Source organism: Portunus trituberculatus, chromosome 38, assembly GCF_017591435.1.
Source record: "Portunus trituberculatus isolate SZX2019 chromosome 38, ASM1759143v1, whole genome shotgun sequence".
In the NCBI taxonomy this organism is placed as follows: domain Eukaryota; kingdom Metazoa; phylum Arthropoda; class Malacostraca; order Decapoda; family Portunidae; genus Portunus; species Portunus trituberculatus.
In genome coordinates this window covers 29,764,188-29,782,448 of record NC_059292.1, presented here as the reverse complement: position 1 = coordinate 29,782,448, position 18,261 = coordinate 29,764,188, and the positions used below count along the sequence as shown (strand labels likewise).

The 18,261-nt window shown below is 38.7% G+C and overlaps 2 protein-coding genes across 10 annotated transcripts in view; one reads left to right on the top strand and one right to left on the bottom strand.

Annotated features, from left to right (window-relative positions):
* LOC123514511 (cytoplasmic dynein 2 heavy chain 1-like) overlaps positions 1-18,220 on the top strand; it is a 149,004-nt gene extending 130,784 nt beyond the window's left edge. For all 3 annotated transcript variants that reach the window (XM_045272390.1, XM_045272389.1, XM_045272391.1), the window contains 8 exons: positions 6,577-6,814; positions 10,243-10,445; positions 10,610-10,733; positions 11,362-11,459; positions 11,818-12,027; positions 12,173-12,372; positions 12,683-12,884; positions 13,918-18,220. In XM_045272390.1, the coding sequence (XP_045128325.1) occupies positions 6,577-6,814; positions 10,243-10,445; positions 10,610-10,733; positions 11,362-11,459; positions 11,818-12,027; positions 12,173-12,372; positions 12,683-12,884; positions 13,918-14,073 (1,431 nt within the window). In that variant the 3' untranslated portion in view covers positions 14,074-18,220. The remainder of the gene's footprint in view (positions 1-6,576; positions 6,815-10,242; positions 10,446-10,609; positions 10,734-11,361; positions 11,460-11,817; positions 12,028-12,172; positions 12,373-12,682; positions 12,885-13,917) is intronic.
* Positions 13,772-18,261, bottom strand: part of LOC123514512 — a 54,732-nt gene continuing 50,242 nt past the window's right edge. For all 7 annotated transcript variants that reach the window (XM_045272395.1, XM_045272396.1, XM_045272398.1 and 4 more), the window contains exon 12: positions 13,772-18,060. The gene's annotated coding sequence lies outside the window, so the exon portion shown is untranslated. The remainder of the gene's footprint in view (positions 18,061-18,261) is intronic.

Sequence of the window (18,261 nt, the reverse complement as noted above, 5' to 3'; positions counted from 1 at the left end):
ACTTATTTCTTACAGATCTATCCATTTCATTTCACTCTTCCTGGGAGTGTTTGTTTTGTCACTCAGTCAGGCCTGGTAGCTTTGTGTGTTATCTTCGGCTGTTTATGGCTCCTTTGTGTGGTTTCTCGCTGTCGTTTATGCGGATTCCAACACCTCCAATCACTTGTATGTACACGCCACCAGGCTACGTTCACTCTGTACACTGTTCACTCGCTCTGATTGCCCCTTTGTACTAGTGATTCTCACTCCAAGCACATTGTTTAGCTTAGTGTTAGGTAGACACTCTGAGGAGGCATGTCCACTCTCCACGGAGCCCGGCCAGTGGTGTGTGTGTGTGTGTATTTGTGTATTTACCTAGTTGTAGTTTTACAGGGCCTGGGCTTTATGCTCGTGTGGCCCCGTCTCCATATCTACACTTATCCAATCTTTCTTTAAAACTGTGTACACTCGTTGCAGACACTACTTTTTCTTTCAAACTGTTCCACGTCTCAACACATCTTTTGGAAACTATATTTTTAATATCTCTTAGACATCTTCCCTTCCTCAGCTTCTTACTATGCAATCTTGTGCTTCGACTGGCATATTCTTCTCTCAGGATAAGATACTCATTGTCCACTTGGTCCATTCCGTTAATCAATTTATAAACTTGTATGAGATCCCCTCTCTCCCTTCTCTGTTCCAATGTTGGAAGATCCATAGCCTTTAGTCTCTCCTCATATGTCAACCCTTCAAGTTCTGGGACCATTCTTGTAGCCATTTTTTGTAGTCTCTCCAGCTTCCTTATGTGTTTCTTTTGTGAGGGTCCACACTACTCCTGCATATTCCAATCTGGGTCTTATTATAGTACTTATCAATTTCTACATCATTTCTTTGTCCATGTAGTGAAATGCTACTCCAATATTCCTTAGCAAATTATATGTCTCTGAAAATTCTATCAATATGGCTTGCTGGTTGATTATTTTCTTCCATCGTCACTCCCAAATCCTTTTCCTTTTTACTTTCTCCAGTTCTACTCCATCTCCCATCTTATAGATTCCCACTGGTCGTCTTTCACTTTTTCCCATTTCCATGACATGGCTTTTGTCCACATTGAATTCCATCTCCCACTTTTTACTCCATTCCCAGATCTTATTTAGGTCTTCTTGCAGTATTTCACAATCCTCTTTTTGCTTTATAACTCTGCACAGTTTCGCATCGTCTGCAAACAGATTTATGTAGCTGTTCACTCCTTCTGGCATGTTTATATAAATGAGAAAAGTATTGGGCCAATACTGACCCCTGTGGCACTCCGCTTTCCACTGCTCTCCACTTGGACTTCATATCTTTGACTACCGTCCTTATTTCTCTCCCTCAAATAATTTTCCATCCATCTCAATGTGCTTCCTTTTAAACCACCCTTCTCCTCTAATTTCCACAGTAACCTTCATGTGGCACTTTATCAAATGCCTTTTTAAATCCAAATAAATACAGTCAATCCATCCTCTCTCTCTTGTACCCTGTCAACTATTCTAGAGTAGAAACTCAGTAAATTTGTTACACACGACCGACCTTTTCTAAAGCCAAATTGGCTATTTGATAGTAATTTGTTGTCTTCAAGGAACTCAATCCATTGTTTCTTTGTTACTCTTTCACACATCTTACATATTACACTAGTTAATGATACCAGTCTGTAATTTAGAGGTTCTTCCTTCCTTCCGCTCTTATATATGGGAACCACCTCAGCTCTTTTCCATTCCACTGGTACTGTTCCATTTTCTATTGAGCATTTTATGATCTTGTGTATAGGTCTTGCTAGTTCTTCCCTACATTCTTTCAGTATTCTGCCTGAGACTTCATCCGGTCCCATTGCCATTTCTTCATCCAGTTCCTTCATTAACTCTTTTATTTCAAGCTTGGTTACTTTAATCTCTTCCATATAGATGGTCTCTATTACCCTGTGGTCTTTCAAATTTGGATTCTTAGTAAAGACCTCCTGAATTATTATTTAACAGTTCTGCCATACTTTTGGGTCTTCCACCATCTCATTTTCTCCTTTTAACCTTTCTATTGTTTCTTTTTGTCTTATTTTTCTGTTTATGAATCTAAAACAATTTTGGTTACTCCTTGCATTTATCGACTATATCCTTTTCATAGGTCCTCTCCTCTTCCTTCTCACTTTAACATATTAATTTCTTGCTATCTTGAAGTTTACCTTATTTACTGCATTTCTTTTTCTCCGTCACCTTTTCCATGCTCCATCTCTTTTCTCCTTTGCCCTGGCACACTTTGCATTAAACCAATCTTTCTTTCCTTCTTCCTTAGGTCTATATTTCGGGACATATTCCCTAACTCCTGTTGTGTATATTTCCAAAAATAAGTTATATTTCTCTTGCACCCCCTCAGTTTTCCATCTCCTCCCAGTTAATGTATTTGAAATAATTCTTGAGATTCTCAATATCACCCTTTCTGTAATTTAATCGGTTTCCTTTGTATGATTCATCTCTATCTTCTTTTCCCTCTTCTATATCCATTTCTAATATTACGTGATCACTTTTTCCCATTGGGCACTTATATCTTATATCATCATTCATTTGTATACCCCTTGTAAAAACCAGGTCTAATCTCGCCGGCTCATCGTTTCTTCTGAATCTTGTGTTTTCCTTTACTTTTTGATCCATCATATTATCTATCATTAGGTTTAGGAATCTTTCTCCCCAAGCTTCTTCCCCCATACCACTTTCATAATTTTTCCAGTCCACTTCTTTGCAGTTGAAGTCTCCTACTAATAACACTTTTCTCCTTTCTTTAATGACTCTCGTTAGACTCCTTATAGTGTCATCTATCATATCTTTATATTCTCGGTTGGTCCATGCATTCGTTTTTGGTGGCACATATGTTAAAATGATTGTTAAGTCATTTTTATTAATATGCATCTTAATATACAGTACTTCTGCTTTTTCTTTCCCATATTCCACATGGTTTACCACCATCTTTTTCTTTGTCATTATCATGACTCCTCCTCCTCCTTTACCCCCTCTGTCTTTCCTCCATACATTATATCTATTATCTATGCCTATTTTGATTGTCTCATTTAGTTTTGTTTCAACCAGGCATACAATATCTGGTTTTTCTTTCCTTATATAATCTTTTAGTTCTAATTTACTTGATAGAACCCCATCTATGTTTGTATACATCATTTTTAGTTTCTTGCCCTTATCACTTTTAGTTACACTTGGTCCACTGTTGCCTCTTTCTTCTCTCTTACATACCATTTTCTTATCCTGTCTCCTAGAATTCTCCAAAAAATGCCTTTTTTCCTCCTCTGACCTTTCATTATTTTTTTTCCCTTACTGCTGCCACCAATTTGTTGTATCTCTTCCTTTCTTCCTCATTCTTAGTTTTTTCTTATATATATATATATATATATATATATATATATATATATATATATATATATATATATATATATATATATATATATATATATATATATATATATATATATATATATATATGTATGTATGTATGTATCCTTGCAGCCTTCTGTTTCTCTGAGTTTTGTTGTTCTATATAATATCTCTTCTGTTGCTGCTTGCTTCTTGTGATTTTAGTAGTATCTTAATTGGTTTTGTTGTTCCATCTTGATAAGGTCCCATTCTGTAAATTTCCTCCACTTCCTCCTCTAGGTTCGGCCTATCTTCGTCATTTAGATTTTTTAGTAGGTCTTCAACTGACTTCATTTCCTCCTTTTCCCTTCTTGGTCTATATTTTTACATTTTTTCCTTTAGTCCAAAGATAATTACACTTTTTTTCTGCAATTTCCCTTACTAGGTTTTCCTTTTCCTTAAGGATTCCAATCATTTTGTTTGCCATGTTCTCGTCCCTTTCTTTTAGTTGTTCTTGAATCACCTCCTGTAAGTTATCTTTGTCTTTCTTATCTTGTACTCTCCATGCCTGTACTTCTTTTTTAATCACGTCATGTACTCTTTCCTCTTCTTTGCTAACTAGATCTTTCAGGTCCTCTCTTTCTTTCTCTACTTTACCAAGTCCTTCATCCATCTGCTTCTTATATTTAGCTAGTTCTTTTCTCAGTTCCATGTTCTCTACTCTTAACCTAGCTTCACTTTCTTCCACTTTTTTATCCTTTCTTTCAAGTTCAGAATCTCTTGCTCCTGTTCATCGTTTTCTTTACTTCTCATACTTTCCCTTATCCAGTTGTCTAATATTTTCTCCAAAGTTAAAACTCGCCTATGGAGGGCAGTACTTGTCTCATCGAATCCTCCAAATCTAGCCTCCCCCTCATCGTCATCATCCTTTTCTTGTACTCCTTCCTTATTCTCGTACCTGCTTATGGGTGTAAGTTCTTTCCTACTCATGGTACCTTTCAATGTAGTTTCTGGAGACTATTGCCACACAAGTCACGCATTTGCCCAGGCCTCTGTAAACACACAACCTGTGGTATTGAAATCAGCTGATCATTGGTCCGCCCATCCGTGTGTGTGTGTGTGTGTATTTACCTAGTTGTATTTACCTAGTTGTAGTTTTACAGGGCCTGGGCTTTATGCATTTGTGGCCCCGTCTCCACATCTACACTTATCCAATTTTTCTTTAAAACTATGTACACTCTTTGTGTGTGTGTGTGTGTGTGTGTGTGTGTGTGTGTGTGTGTGTGTGTGTGTGTGTGTGTGTATTTACCTATTTGTATTTACCTATTTGTGTATTACAGGGCCTGAGCTAAGCTCTCTGTGACCTGTCTCCTTGTCCATTCCTGTCATATCTCTCTTTCATCTGATTGACACACACCGCATCAACGACATCACTGCTCAGTTTATTCCACTTATCAATGCTACGATGCGGGAAACTGTATTTTCTCACGTCATTTAGACAGATGTCTTTTATTAGCTTTTTTCCATGTCCTTGGAGATGATTACTTGTGGTCACCTTTATCAACTCTCTATCCAGTATGTCAATCTTGTTCACCAATTTATACATAGTTATCATGTCTCCTCTTGTTCTTCTCTCTTCTAATGTGGTCAGCCCCAGCTTCATCAGTCTTTCCTCATAGTCTAACTCACTGAGTCCTGGTACCATCCTTGTTGCCAGCCTCTGTACCCTTTCCACCTTCTTCACCTTTTTCTTCATATGCAGTGACCTGACACATGCTGCATATTCTAACTGGGGTCTTATTAAGGTACATAATATCTTCTTCATCATTCCTTCATCTAGGTAGTGGAATGCAAGACCAATATTTTGAAGCATGTTGTATGTTTTCAAAAAAATCTTGTTAATGTGTTTCTCCGGTGACAAGGTGTTTTGCACAGTTACTCCTAAGTCTTTCTCCTCATTGGTCTCTTTAATTTTCTCATCACCCAGCCTGTAATCCCTGTTTGGTCTGTATCTACTTCTTCCCATTTTCATAACATGGGTCTTGTCTATATTAAATTCCATCTGCCACTCCTTACTCCACTCATATATTTTATCAAGATCTTCCTGTAACTTATTACAATCTTCCACATTCTATACTCTCCTGTGTGTGTGCGTGCGTGCGTGTGTCTTCATATTTCACCTGCTGCTCACCTGTTGTGAGGATGGTAGCCTAGTACAATGGTTCACCAAGTTTTACAACTTTACTTGTGAATTTGTGTTTCAAATATGTATTACAGAATTAAATTTCAGCTCAAAAGTATCAGATTATGCACATAGAATGTTGCTGCCACCTAACATTTAATATTTTTGGTCTTGTATTATCTGATTTCATTAAGAGTGACAACAGAATTTCTCACGTCAGTTGGAAGAAAGCATGTGTTAATGATTCCAGTAATGGCTTCATGTTAAACAGGTTCATGGTTGGCTTGGCTTCCAAACTCATATGAACAGCTGTGAAATATTTATGTAAATAATATCTTTTGTTTGCACATTTTCTGAATATTTAATACTTTGATATCACGTACACTTAACCCTCAGGTATTGTGCCCAATTGGGGCCGAAATAGCCGCGCCATAGCCGAATATGCAATAGCCGAATTGAACAACTAATGGTGAAAATTGTTATTGGTGCCACAAACACAAATTTTACTCCCAATATCCCTCATTTTTATCTTTTTTTAATTACTGTATAATCCATTGGTACCAATTAAAACATGTCAAGGTCTTATTGGTTTACGTTCGGCAATGGTAGGAGGACGGCGTGGAGGGTTGGTGGCCATTGTGACCACAAAAAATGGTAGAATCTGGCTATCACTGTCTAGTGGCCAATGAGCGCTCAGATATCCCATGATGTCATGGCTGGGTGCGCGATAGCAGGCATCTGAGGTCGTGATAATGAAATTTTAGCAGCTTTTCATGGGTGCGTGATAGCATTAAAATGCAATAGCTGAAGTTGTGATAGCCGAGGGTTGACTATACTGTAGTTTTGTTTTCCTGTTGATATCTTTAAAGATCAACATATAACAAGGCTAATTGACAATGTGATAGAAAATATATTAAAGATAAAAAGCTTTGGGGAAATCACATCAATCAGTTGTCAACAGGGATGACATAAATCAGTTTAGCTTATAGCAATCTCTCTTTGGTTTGAATGCCTTATGGATCTTTTCAGGCACCAGCTGGAGTCAAGAAGAACCTTCAACGGACATATGACTCTTGGTCACCCGAGCTGGTGGCTCGCGGCAATAATGTTAGCCGAGCACAGGCGCTCTTTGTGTTAGCGTGGTTCCATGCAGTAATGCAAGAGCGGAGAACTTACATCCCACAAGGATGGTCTAAGTTTTATGAATTTTCTCTAGCAGACCTGAAGGCAGGATGTGACATTTTAGACAGACTCTTCAAACAGGAAGGTTAGTGACTTTGAAGTAAACATGTTCAAGACAGAACAAGAGTACTACTATATTACTAATGGTTATTATTATAGATAGTTATATGTGTATAGTTCTGAAGATTTCATGTGTGTGTGTGTGTGTAATTCACCTCCTCCTCAGTCGCCTGCTGGTCACCCAGCCAGTCTTCCCCATTACGGAGCGAGCTCAGAGCTCATAAACCGATCTTCGGGTAGGACTGAGACCACATCACACAGAACACACACCGGGATAGCGAGGCCACAACCCCTCAAGTTACATCCCATACCTATTTACTGCTAGGTGAACAGGGACCACACATTAAGAGGCTTGCCCATTTGTGTGTGTGTGTGTGTCTTTACCTAGTTGTATTGTACAGGGTTTGAGCAGAACTCATAGTGTCCTGTCTCCATATCTCCATTTATCTAGTTTTTCTTTAAAGTTATGCACACTATGTGCTGTGACAATTCCATTATCCAATGCATTCCATTTTTCCACCATTCTGTGTGGAAAACTGTATTTTCCAATATCCTTCACACACTGCCTCATCCTGATCTTTTCATGTCCTCTTGTCCTTCCATCTTCTTCCGTCAACAGCACCAGGTCTTCTTTGTCTATCTTTTAAATATCATGTGCTATTTTATACATTGTTATTAGGTCCGTGCATTCTCTTCTATCTTGTAAGGTTGGCAGTCCCATTTCCTTCAATCGTTCTTCATATGTGAGGTCCTTTAATTCTGGCACCATCATTGTAGCAATCTTCTGTATCCTTTTGAATTTTCTAATATAATTTTTTAGAGCTCGGAGACCATACCACTGCTGCATATTCCAACCTTGGGTGTATCATGCTTGTGATGATTTTTATTCATCCTATCTTTATCCATGTAATGAAATGCCACTCTTATATTAGTCAACAATTTATATGATAGTCCAAATATCTTGCTTATGTGTTTATCAAGGCTCAGATTTTCTTGTATGATCACTCCAAGATCTTTTTCCTCTTTAGTCTTCATTATTTGTTCCTCTCCCATCAAATAGTTCCATACTGGTTTTCTTATACTCTTTCCTAGTTCCATTATGTGGCATTTCTTGGCATTAAACTCCAATTTCCACTTCCTGCTCCACTCATAGATCTTGTTTAAATCTTCCTGCAACAACAGACAGTCCTCTCTAGTTTTGATAACTCTTAGCAACTTTGCATCATCAGCAAGTAAATTTATATAACTGTTTATCCCAATGTGAATGTCATTTACATAAACTTTAAACATAATGGGGGCTAACACTGACCCTTGTGGCACTCTGCTAGTTACTTTACCCCAAGATGAGTATGTATCTCTGATCACAGTTCTCATTTTCCTATCCTTCAAATAATCTCTTGTCCATTCGAGCAAGGTTCCACGCAGTCCTCCTATGTTCTCTAGTTTCTAAAGTTTTAGTGGTTCAGTTGCCTTTCGTCCTTTAAATATCGGTATTATGTTGGCTCTCTTCCATTCTAGTGGAACTTTCCGTTCATTTATTGAACTTTTCATTATTTCCCAAATTGGATCCAGTAATTGCTCTTTACATTCTTTTAACATCCAGCCTGATACACCATCTGGCCTCATTGCTTGTTTGACTTCCAACTTATTCAGTAATCTTCCAACATCCTCTTTGTGCACTGCAATCTCCTGTAATCCTTGGCAATCCAATGTCCTATTAGGTTCTGTGAAATCATCTGCAGTGAATACCGTTTTGAAGCTCTCATTCATTATTTCATATATTTCTTTCTCTGTTTGGTATGTCTTCCCTTCTTTAATTATTTTTTCAATTGTTTCCTCATTCTTTGCTTTGCCATTTATAAACTTGTAGAAAAGTTTGGGTTCATCTTTGCTTTTATCCACTACATCCCTCTCAAAATTTCTTTCTTCTTCTCTCCTTACTCTAATACATTCATTTCTAGCATCTTTGTACTGTCGTCTGTTTTAGTCATTTCCCTGCTTTAAGAGTTTCTTCCATGCTTTATCTTTTGCCTCTTTTGCTTGTATGCATCAAGCATTGTACCAAGCATGTATTTTTTTCTGAGCTCTATAAACAGGAAAAAACTTTTTTACTCCTTCATTGTATTTCTGTAAGAATATGTCATATTTCTCTTATACTGTCTTTCTACACATAATATTACTTCACTCAATATCAGCAAAATAAATCCTTAATTTTTCAAAATCCGTTTTTGCATAATTTAATCTCTCTCCTCTATAATCCTCTATGTAGCTTATCTCATCTTCGTCCTGCATTTGCATCTCTAATGTCACATGATCACTTTTCCCCATTGGACTAAGGTATTGTATGATTGGAGGGGGCTCTGGTTTATTTGTGAAAACTAGGTCAAGCAACAATGGTTCTTCTTTCCCACCCCCCCATACCTTGTTGACTCCTCCACCCACTGGTCCATTGTATTAACCATAGTCAACTGTAACACTTTCTCGCTCCACTGCCCAGCATTATCCATTACTTCCATCTCTCTCCAGTTTACTTTTTTACAGTTAGTCTCCAACTAAGAGTATTCTTCTATCTCTTCTTATCATGTTATCTAGGCACTCTTTGCATATCTTTATGTTCTGATCCCCATGTATTAGTCTTTGGTGGAACATATGTAACTATAATTTTTTCTTTTCTTCAAATCTTCTGTTCTGATTGTTACTCTCATTATTTCCACTTTGTCTTCACCATATTGTACATCCTCAACACATATATTATCATGAACCATTATAAGCACTCCTCCTCCCCCTTTATCCTTCCTGTCCCTCCTCCAGGTATTAAAGTTGACATGGATCTCTTTTTTCAGTTTTGTTTCAATGATGCACATTACATCCAGCTTTTTCTCTTTCAAATAATCCTGAATTTCCAATATGCTTGATAACAAACCATCTATGTTAGTATAAGTCGCTCTTAATTTATTGCCTCCTCCACAACCTCCTCTTTTTTCCATAGGTACCACTTCTTTAGTTTCATATCCACAACCCTCCAGTGTGTGTGTGTGTGTGTGTGTGTGTGTGTGTGTGTGTGTGTGTGTGTGTGTGTGTGTGTGTGTGTGTGTAATTCACCTCAGTCGCATGCTGGTCACCCAGCCAGTCTTCCCCATTACGGAGTGAGCTCAGAGCTCATAGACCAATCTTCGGGTAGGACTGAGACCACATCAATACACTCCACACACCGGGAAAGCAAGGCCACAACCCCTCGAGTTACATCCCGTACCTATTTACTGCTAGGTGAACAGGGGCCACACATTAAGAGGCTTGCCCATTTGCCTCACCGCTTACCGGGACTTGAACCCAGCTCTCTCGATTGTGAGTCGAGCATGTGTGTGTGTGTGTGTGTGTGTAATGTGCATGTAAGGATTGTATTAACAGAGGACTACCATCTAACCTTGAATTATATAACATTTTCTTTTTAAGGTTCTGGTGATGTTAAGTGGAATTTTGTGCATGGCCTGTTTGAAAATGCTATCTATGGAGGTCGTGTGGACAATATCTGGGATGGCAAGGTTCTTTCAGCATACCTGCAGATCTTTTTCAACAATGAGATGGTGGGTGGACGCAGGCCAACAGCTACTCAGCTGATAAAGAACCTTACTCTGCCAACCACTGTCAACTATCAGGTAAGAATCCAGTTTTTTTAGAGTCAAAGGTTGTTCAGAGCAGGATGGTGTGGAAGTTCACATAGTAACCTCCCAGTTGCATTGCTTTTGATTATTATAATAATTTGAATTATTTTTGTTTCCTATCATCTAGCTAGTAAAATGTTCTCTTTGTTTTGATATAGGACTATGCAGCCCTTATCAAGAGTCTGCCAGAGGAGGACGATCCTTCTTACTTTGGTTTGCCGTCAAATATTGAGAGATCATGGCAGCGTATTGTCAGCTCTCAGGTGATTAGCCAGTTGAAAGGTGAGTGTGCTTGTTTGTTTTGTTTGTTTGAGGAGGCTTTCTCAAAAATTATCATTACATCAAGTGGCTTCAATGCCGTGGTTTAAAAGTTACAGGACATTTAGATATGAACACACATCAGTGGCAATTGATTGGCTGTACTCGGGTTGTCCTACAAGATTCATGGTGTTTTGGTCATTACTTGCTGCAATAATACAGTATACAATTACTGTATTTCTTTATCAATGAAATATTTGATGTGTAATCAAGTAACAACTTCATGATGCCAATACCCATCAATATTCCCCTCTACTCTTATATTCTCTGTGCCAATTTTTAACATGTTCATATTAAAATGGCCTGGAACCTCCAAACCAAGGCATCAAAAGCACATGCCTGTAGAATATGACCAATTTAGAATTACTTGATCTTTTATATCTAAGATGTGACTTTCCTCCTGGAACTCCCTGTGTATAAACAGAGAGAGAGAGAGATGAAGTGATCTTTGATTTTCATCTTAAACACACTGGAAACTTGTCTTGAAATTCTTCTGTATGCTGCCATGTATGTATATTGAAGGCAGTAACACACACTTACACACATACACATAATCATATATGAAAAAGCCTCACCTGAATTTACTTTGCAGTTCTCATGAGGTCACCAGAGCTTGCAAGTCGTTTTGACCGTGAGAAATGGCATTCCCAGCTCTCTCCAGTCCTCAATCTATGGAAAAAGCTCAATCAGGTAGTTTATTTAAAACAAATTTTCAGAGATTAGTGAATGTAATAAAGTATAGAATGTCTGAGATTTTTGCAGTAGGTATATAGAAAGAAGTGGAAAGTCATTGATCATAAAAGAATGAGGAACGAATGTGTTAGAAGAATCAAATTAATCATTGATCATGAGAGAAAAATTGTAAGAATCAATAAAGAATCTGAGAAGAATGATGTTATGTGAAATGCAAAGGATAATGTGAAAACCTTGAAACTTCTGATCATGATGCTGGGACCATATGGTTGGCGGCAGATTATAGTAATGTAATACAAGCATTATGCACACTGATTGTATAGCACGGGAATAATTTTATTGTGCATTTCCCCAGGGTGCTAATCTGATTCAGGCCAAGGTTGCTGTGCCTGGTCCAACAGTGGATTGCCCCGTGAAGGCATTTGTGCAACTGGAACAGTACACAGCAGTGTTGTCAGTGCAGAAGGTCCATCGTTCACTGGCTGCACTCTCCAAGGTGATCCGAGGCACACTACTTCTCACCACAGAGGTACAGAAGCTTGCAGAATCCCTTCTCAGACAAGAAGTAAGTACAAGCTGTTCCTACACTAATGAAATTCTGCAATTCTGGCAATTAAGACACTAGAGAAACTGGACAAAAAAATGTACATTGTAAGATTATGTTAAGTGTGAAGATCACTTGAAGTGGTATTAGTTAAAGGTTTCTACAGACACCTGCCAGCTGGCTAAAGCTGTGGGATGGCCCCGAGGACCCTCTGGAATACCTTTGCAGCTTAGTGCGCCGAGCTCTAGGAATTGGGCGCTGGGTGGCCAAAAGTGAGCAAGGCAGTCTACTGCGGGAGTCCCTCGACCTGTCTGAACTACTCCACCCAGCCACCTTCCTCAATGCTCTTCGCCAGCTGACAGCCAGGTCAGCCAGTGAGATAGGATGAAGTGGAGAGGAAAGAAGAAAAGGGAGGAAGGAGTGAATAAATGAGCAGTGGCTCAAACTGCTGTTGAGTTTTTTTCAGATTAAATTTTTTTCAGAATTTTAGTTTTCACACAAATGGCAAGTTCATGATAATTAGCCATGATTGCAACCAGTGTTTACAGAGAATCCTGAACACACAGCATCTTCTCATTAATGTTGTGGGATTACTAAGATCTTCAGTGGAGCATGAAGTTACTATGCCATTCATTAACAGAATTAGAGTTGTTCATGATACAATTCTGCCTCATAGGGAATACAAGACCTCAATGGACAACCTGGAGTTTGTCACTGCTTGGCTGCGCAGTGGCATTCCCAATGCTCGGGTGGCCATGAAGTGGTCAGGCCTGCAGATGGAAGGTGCTACCTTTGATGGCACACGACTCCTTCACAACGCCCACGACTCTCCCAGTATCACTGTTGCACCGGTATGCACTGTGGCTTGGATTCCTAAGGTGAGTGCTCTGGCCTATGGTGGAGATTAATACATTGCCAAGTGGGGATTTATTATCAATAGATGTATGTATTAATACTGTTGACTTCAATCCTACATATTTTTGCCCTGGTCTGGATTACATATACGTGGTGATGAGACCACCAACTTAATTTTGAGAAATGTACTTGATCCATAGAATTAATATCAGGAAGGGTGGACTTCTAATATGATTCAGGTCACTCAAATCTTCATTAAAAGTTTTGGAATTTGTAATGTTGAGATATTTAAAGGTTTGTTGTGAGCAGTATGAGAATTCCTTGACGCTAACTGAATGAACATAGACATTGGTAGCAGTAATGCCAGACTAGATAACTGTATCAAGATTATTGACTTCATTTTTTATGACATTGAAATGTTTCACCCAAGCAATTAATTTGTGTTGCTTCTTGCTAATATAAATGATAGAAGTTTTTTTACCTTAGTCAACAGTGAGTGGTCAGTAATTGTCCCATTATATTTCCTGGCCCTCATCATCTAGTTGCTGCCATGAAGAACCTTTATGTGACCTTCTACTATGTAGAATTTATAGAAATGGGTTTTGGATATAGATTGATAAAACAACTTAAATTTTATTTTTGTTTCAATTTATGAAAAATATATTACATGTAATATGAAGTCAGTACACAAGATTGTATTTCTCTCTCTCTCTCTCTCTCTCTCTCTCTCTCTCTCTCTCTCTCTCTCTCTCTCTCTCTCTCTCTCTCTGTTTTAGTAACTTGTACATTATTAACAGAATTACACCAGTGATGCTGCTGTCTGACCAGTAGTCCCAACAGTAAAGTCCTCAAACTTTTATAGGTTTTGGTACAGTATAGTATAGAAGGGCTGGAAATAATAAAACCCTCATTCTTTGTATATGATTTTTTTTATTGGTGAATTTCTAACCTATGATCAGAATTTTGCACCATCTGTTTAATTTCTGTGAATACTACATTGATCAGTCCAATCTTGTATGATTGCAACATTGCTGATTGAACCTTGTCTTTCCTCAGGACCAACCAGTGCGAGTATATCACGAAGAGCTGCTCTCAGTGCCAGTGTATGCCTCCATCAAGCGGGAGCAGCTGGTGGGCAGTGTGGATTTACCCTGCCCAACTCCACACCATGAGTGGCGGCAGACTGGTCTCGCTCTCTTCCTCGTTACATAAACAGCATAACTTTAACATTTTGTGGAGGAACATGAAAACTCAGATTCACTTTGAACAGGATTTGTATCCAAATCATACATTTTTCAAATAAGGCAGTACACCCAGACCTACTAACCACTTAAATAATTTCAAAGAACCCCCTTACACTCCTTTGTAGCACAGAAAGTCATACTAATTTCTCTTCATTAAATTATCTGTTACTGAGGATTTCATTCCCAGACATGCAAACATCAGTTAATTAATTCTCTCCTTTTGTAAATCTTGCATAAATATTCCCATTGTTCAAAACAACATGGCAAGGCAGCAAGAGATTTTTTTTTAAACTGGTATTTATTTCATTAATATCTGTCTAATATCATGATTTTACAGATACATTGTATATCAGTGTTGACAAGCCCAGGCCATTTACAGATAGATGTACAATCCAAAAATTGTGGCTACAATAGAAAGTTCAGCAATAACTACCTTGATACAGCAATTATAGGTGGAAGTTGCTTTAAGCTTGTACTCATATTATATACCATAGCCCACATAATACAGGTGATAGACCAGTTTATTTAATGGTATTAGATGTTGATTTCAGAACCTGTATCAACATTATGTACAGAGTACTACTGATATAACGTGGTTGACATCATTTCTTTTCACAGTAAACAGAGTGTCGTAGTGTCACAGCTACCTTCCCACGGAGGCTGAATATTCTGATTCTTTAACGCAACCTTCTATGCTGTGCTTGGATCAAGCAACAGTGTGTGAGTTAGCTCAGCTGCTGAATAGCTCAAACAGCTGTTCAACTGATATGAAGAGAGTGGGGTCTTTTCATCTGGTGTGCCAGACAAAGGCTAACTGTGCTACTACTATTATGCTTCCTCCTAATATGACTACAAGCAAGGAAAAACAAAAGGCCATTTGTTTCCAAACCATGCTCTTTCTCTATATCAACTGAACAGCTAACTGAGGTGATTTACACACTGTTGCCAGTTAATGTTCCAAAAGCATCAGAACATCTTGTCTTCCCAAGAAGGTAGTTGTGAGCCTTCTCCATTTACTGCACACAGATACAATGTTGGCTCCAAGTGGACATGCAAGTTCTGAAACCAGTATATGTTAAACACCATTAAATGGCTTATTAATGCAGGGTGTCCCATGAGTACATGCTTTAGGACAATAGCTAAAGTAATTCTAAGTCAAAAATACTCAAAGATTATCCATGTTTTGCTTTATTTTTTCAAGAAATTAACCTAGAAATTTTGTGTAGCAGGTTCAACTCCTCCTCCTCTGTAGGCATCTACCTCCTCTTCTTCCCTCCCCAGGTCACTATGTACTGTACATCCTGGACTGTAAGACAACTGGGAGCCACTGCTCACATGGTTGTCAAAGTGTAAGGGAGTGCATCATTGATTAGCTATTATAATGTTAAAGGCTTGCGTGGCAGTCAGTTGCCTCGCCAAAATAAACTGTCCCTGTTCTGCACAGATCCAGGTGTTTCTGAGAGTGGTGTAGTACTTCACACATTCAGCTCACAAATGAGAAGGCCCGGGTTTGACTCATGGGCACAGCAAGGCAAATGGGTAAGCCTCTTAATGTGTAGCACCTGTTCACCTAGTAGCAAGTGGGCACAGGATGTAACTCAAAATGTTGTGGTCTCATTTCAAACAAAAAAATCAATTTATGAGCACTGAGTTCACTGCATAATGGGAAGGGGTAGCTGGGTGACCAGTGAATGAATTGGAGCTCTGAAGTGGCACGAACATGCATTACTTTCTTTTCTTGATGACTACTAATTGTCACAGATTTCTTGATAGCACCTCACTGGGCCCTGGGAGCTGTAACATGATAGGCGTGGGTGGCCATTCTAGGTATCGGGTGTGGTCTTCACCAGATTCCCCCACTATTGCCACTTTCCCATAGATCACAGGTTTGCCTTCATGCTCCAATCCCACTTCATCTCCTTACCCTCTATTCACTGTCTATAGAAATTGGTATTTCAAAAATCATCTAACTTTTGTTCCACATCACTCTTGAAGTAAGAATCAAGGTATGTTTTATGTATAAGGTCTCCCCCCCCCATTCTAAATGTGGTATATGAGCAATTGCTAATACAGAAAACACCTTGATTTTTACCTCAATGATGATGTGGAACATAATTTAGAATGATTTTGTAAATACACCAATTATATACAACCAAAGGGAAAGAAAAGATACCTAAATAGCCACCCAAGCCTATCATGTTATAGCTCCCCAGGACCCAGTGAGGCACCAGCAATAAACTTGTGACAATTAGTAATCAAGAAAAGATAGTAATGCATGTTCCTGCCATTTTGGCACTCAGAAACACCTGGAACTGTGCAGAACAGGGATATTGAATTTTGCCATGATACTAACTTTATCAAGCGAGGCCACACAAGCCCTTCATATCGCGACTCATCAGGATGCACTCCCTTACCCTTTGGCCAACTATGTGACCAGCAGCTTCCTTCATTGTTAAGGTCATCTTATAGAGCAGTAAAACCTAAACTTTTTCCCTCAAAAATTGAGGGATCAGCTTATATAGTCCAGGCTGTACAGTACATGGCGAGTTGGGGAGGATGAAGGGGGGGTGGTGGCAGAAGCTTATCCATGGGGAGCAGAACCTGCTGCACATAACTTCTCCAAGTTAATTTATTGTAAAAATAAACAATCAAATCACAAAGCACATACTTTCAACTCCCAGGACATCCTGTATACAAGTACAAGCTCAATGCCACAGCATGCATTATAGTGCTTGAAAGTCTCATGTCACATGGCTGACATTTCTTGTTGCAGTAAATAGAGGAGGTAGGTACACAACTACCTTCCCAGGGAGGATAGATGTTCTGATGCTTTAGGAACACTAACTGGCAACCTTCCATGGTCTGTGGTGATCAGTGTGAGAGTCCCTTCATTTACTTGTTCAATAGATGTAAAAAGAGCATCTGGATTGCTAGACAAAGTCTATGCTATTTTGCTTCCTCCCACCCTCTCAGTATGTCCAAAAAAGATTACAAGCAAGGAGAAACGTATGGAGGAGCTTACATTATGCAAGGCTGGTTACTCTCTTGTTTATTTCCACTCAAACAGGAATTAGGCTGAGGACAACACAGCAGTTTGTGCAGTTTTTCAAGGACAGAGGGAAAGCTGCTGCATTTCCCAAGTTTGGCAGACCTCATAAGAACACTCTAAAGACCCATGCAATTATCTCTAGACAGGCTGCTAAATAACCAAGGCTGACAGCATGGAAAGTCAAAGAAAAAAACTTTTACCAAGCCTGTCTGAGTTGGGAAGTGGTGTAACTGTAGCATCCTTGAAACACTGCACCAACTGCTGTGTTGTCCTCACCCTAACTCCTTTTTGAGTGGATATAAATGAGAGATCATGGCCAGCCTTGTGTATTGTAAACACCTTTGCTTGAAGTAATTTTGGGTATTGTGGGAGACTAGGAGGAAGCAAAACAGTAGTGGTTAACCTTTTGTCTAGTAGTCCAGATGAAAAGACAACACACTGTATAAATCAGTTGAACTGCTAATTGAGGTGACTCACACATTGCTGCCTAATCCCAGCAGTGTGTAGTATTTATTACATTAAATTAATCCCACGGGATAGGATCAAGCAAATGACAACTTCCATGAAAAAGATCAAGACATGTTGCTGGTCATGCAATGTAGGTGTAAAGGATTAGTTTGGTAGCTACTGTATATACTTGGTGTCAAAAATAATACATCTACTGTGAGGCTGTAAGACATTCCAAGACTAATTTTTACCTACATCGCTGAGACAATAGCAAGAATGTGGTCAGTAGTTATGCAGTTGGCAGTAAAGTGTTCTACTATCTGGCATCTGTACATAACTCCAACACAACATTCATGTTCCTCAAAGATCACAGTATAAGTAACTTACCACTACACTATTGTGTGGCTTAAAAGATGCTTAGTCTGCATTGGCACTGTCTTTGGCACATACACTGCCAATCTGGAAAAAATGTTAAGATGTCATGCCTTATTTTCATAAATCATCACTTTCTGCAAGAATTTTCATCCTTTGATCTATTGTTTTACAATTTGTCTTATATACACAATAATGTATACTAACCATGTGTATATTTCAATGCAATATAAAGGCATATTCACTATTAAGTTGTATAAATGAAAATCCTAACAATTGCACTTAATT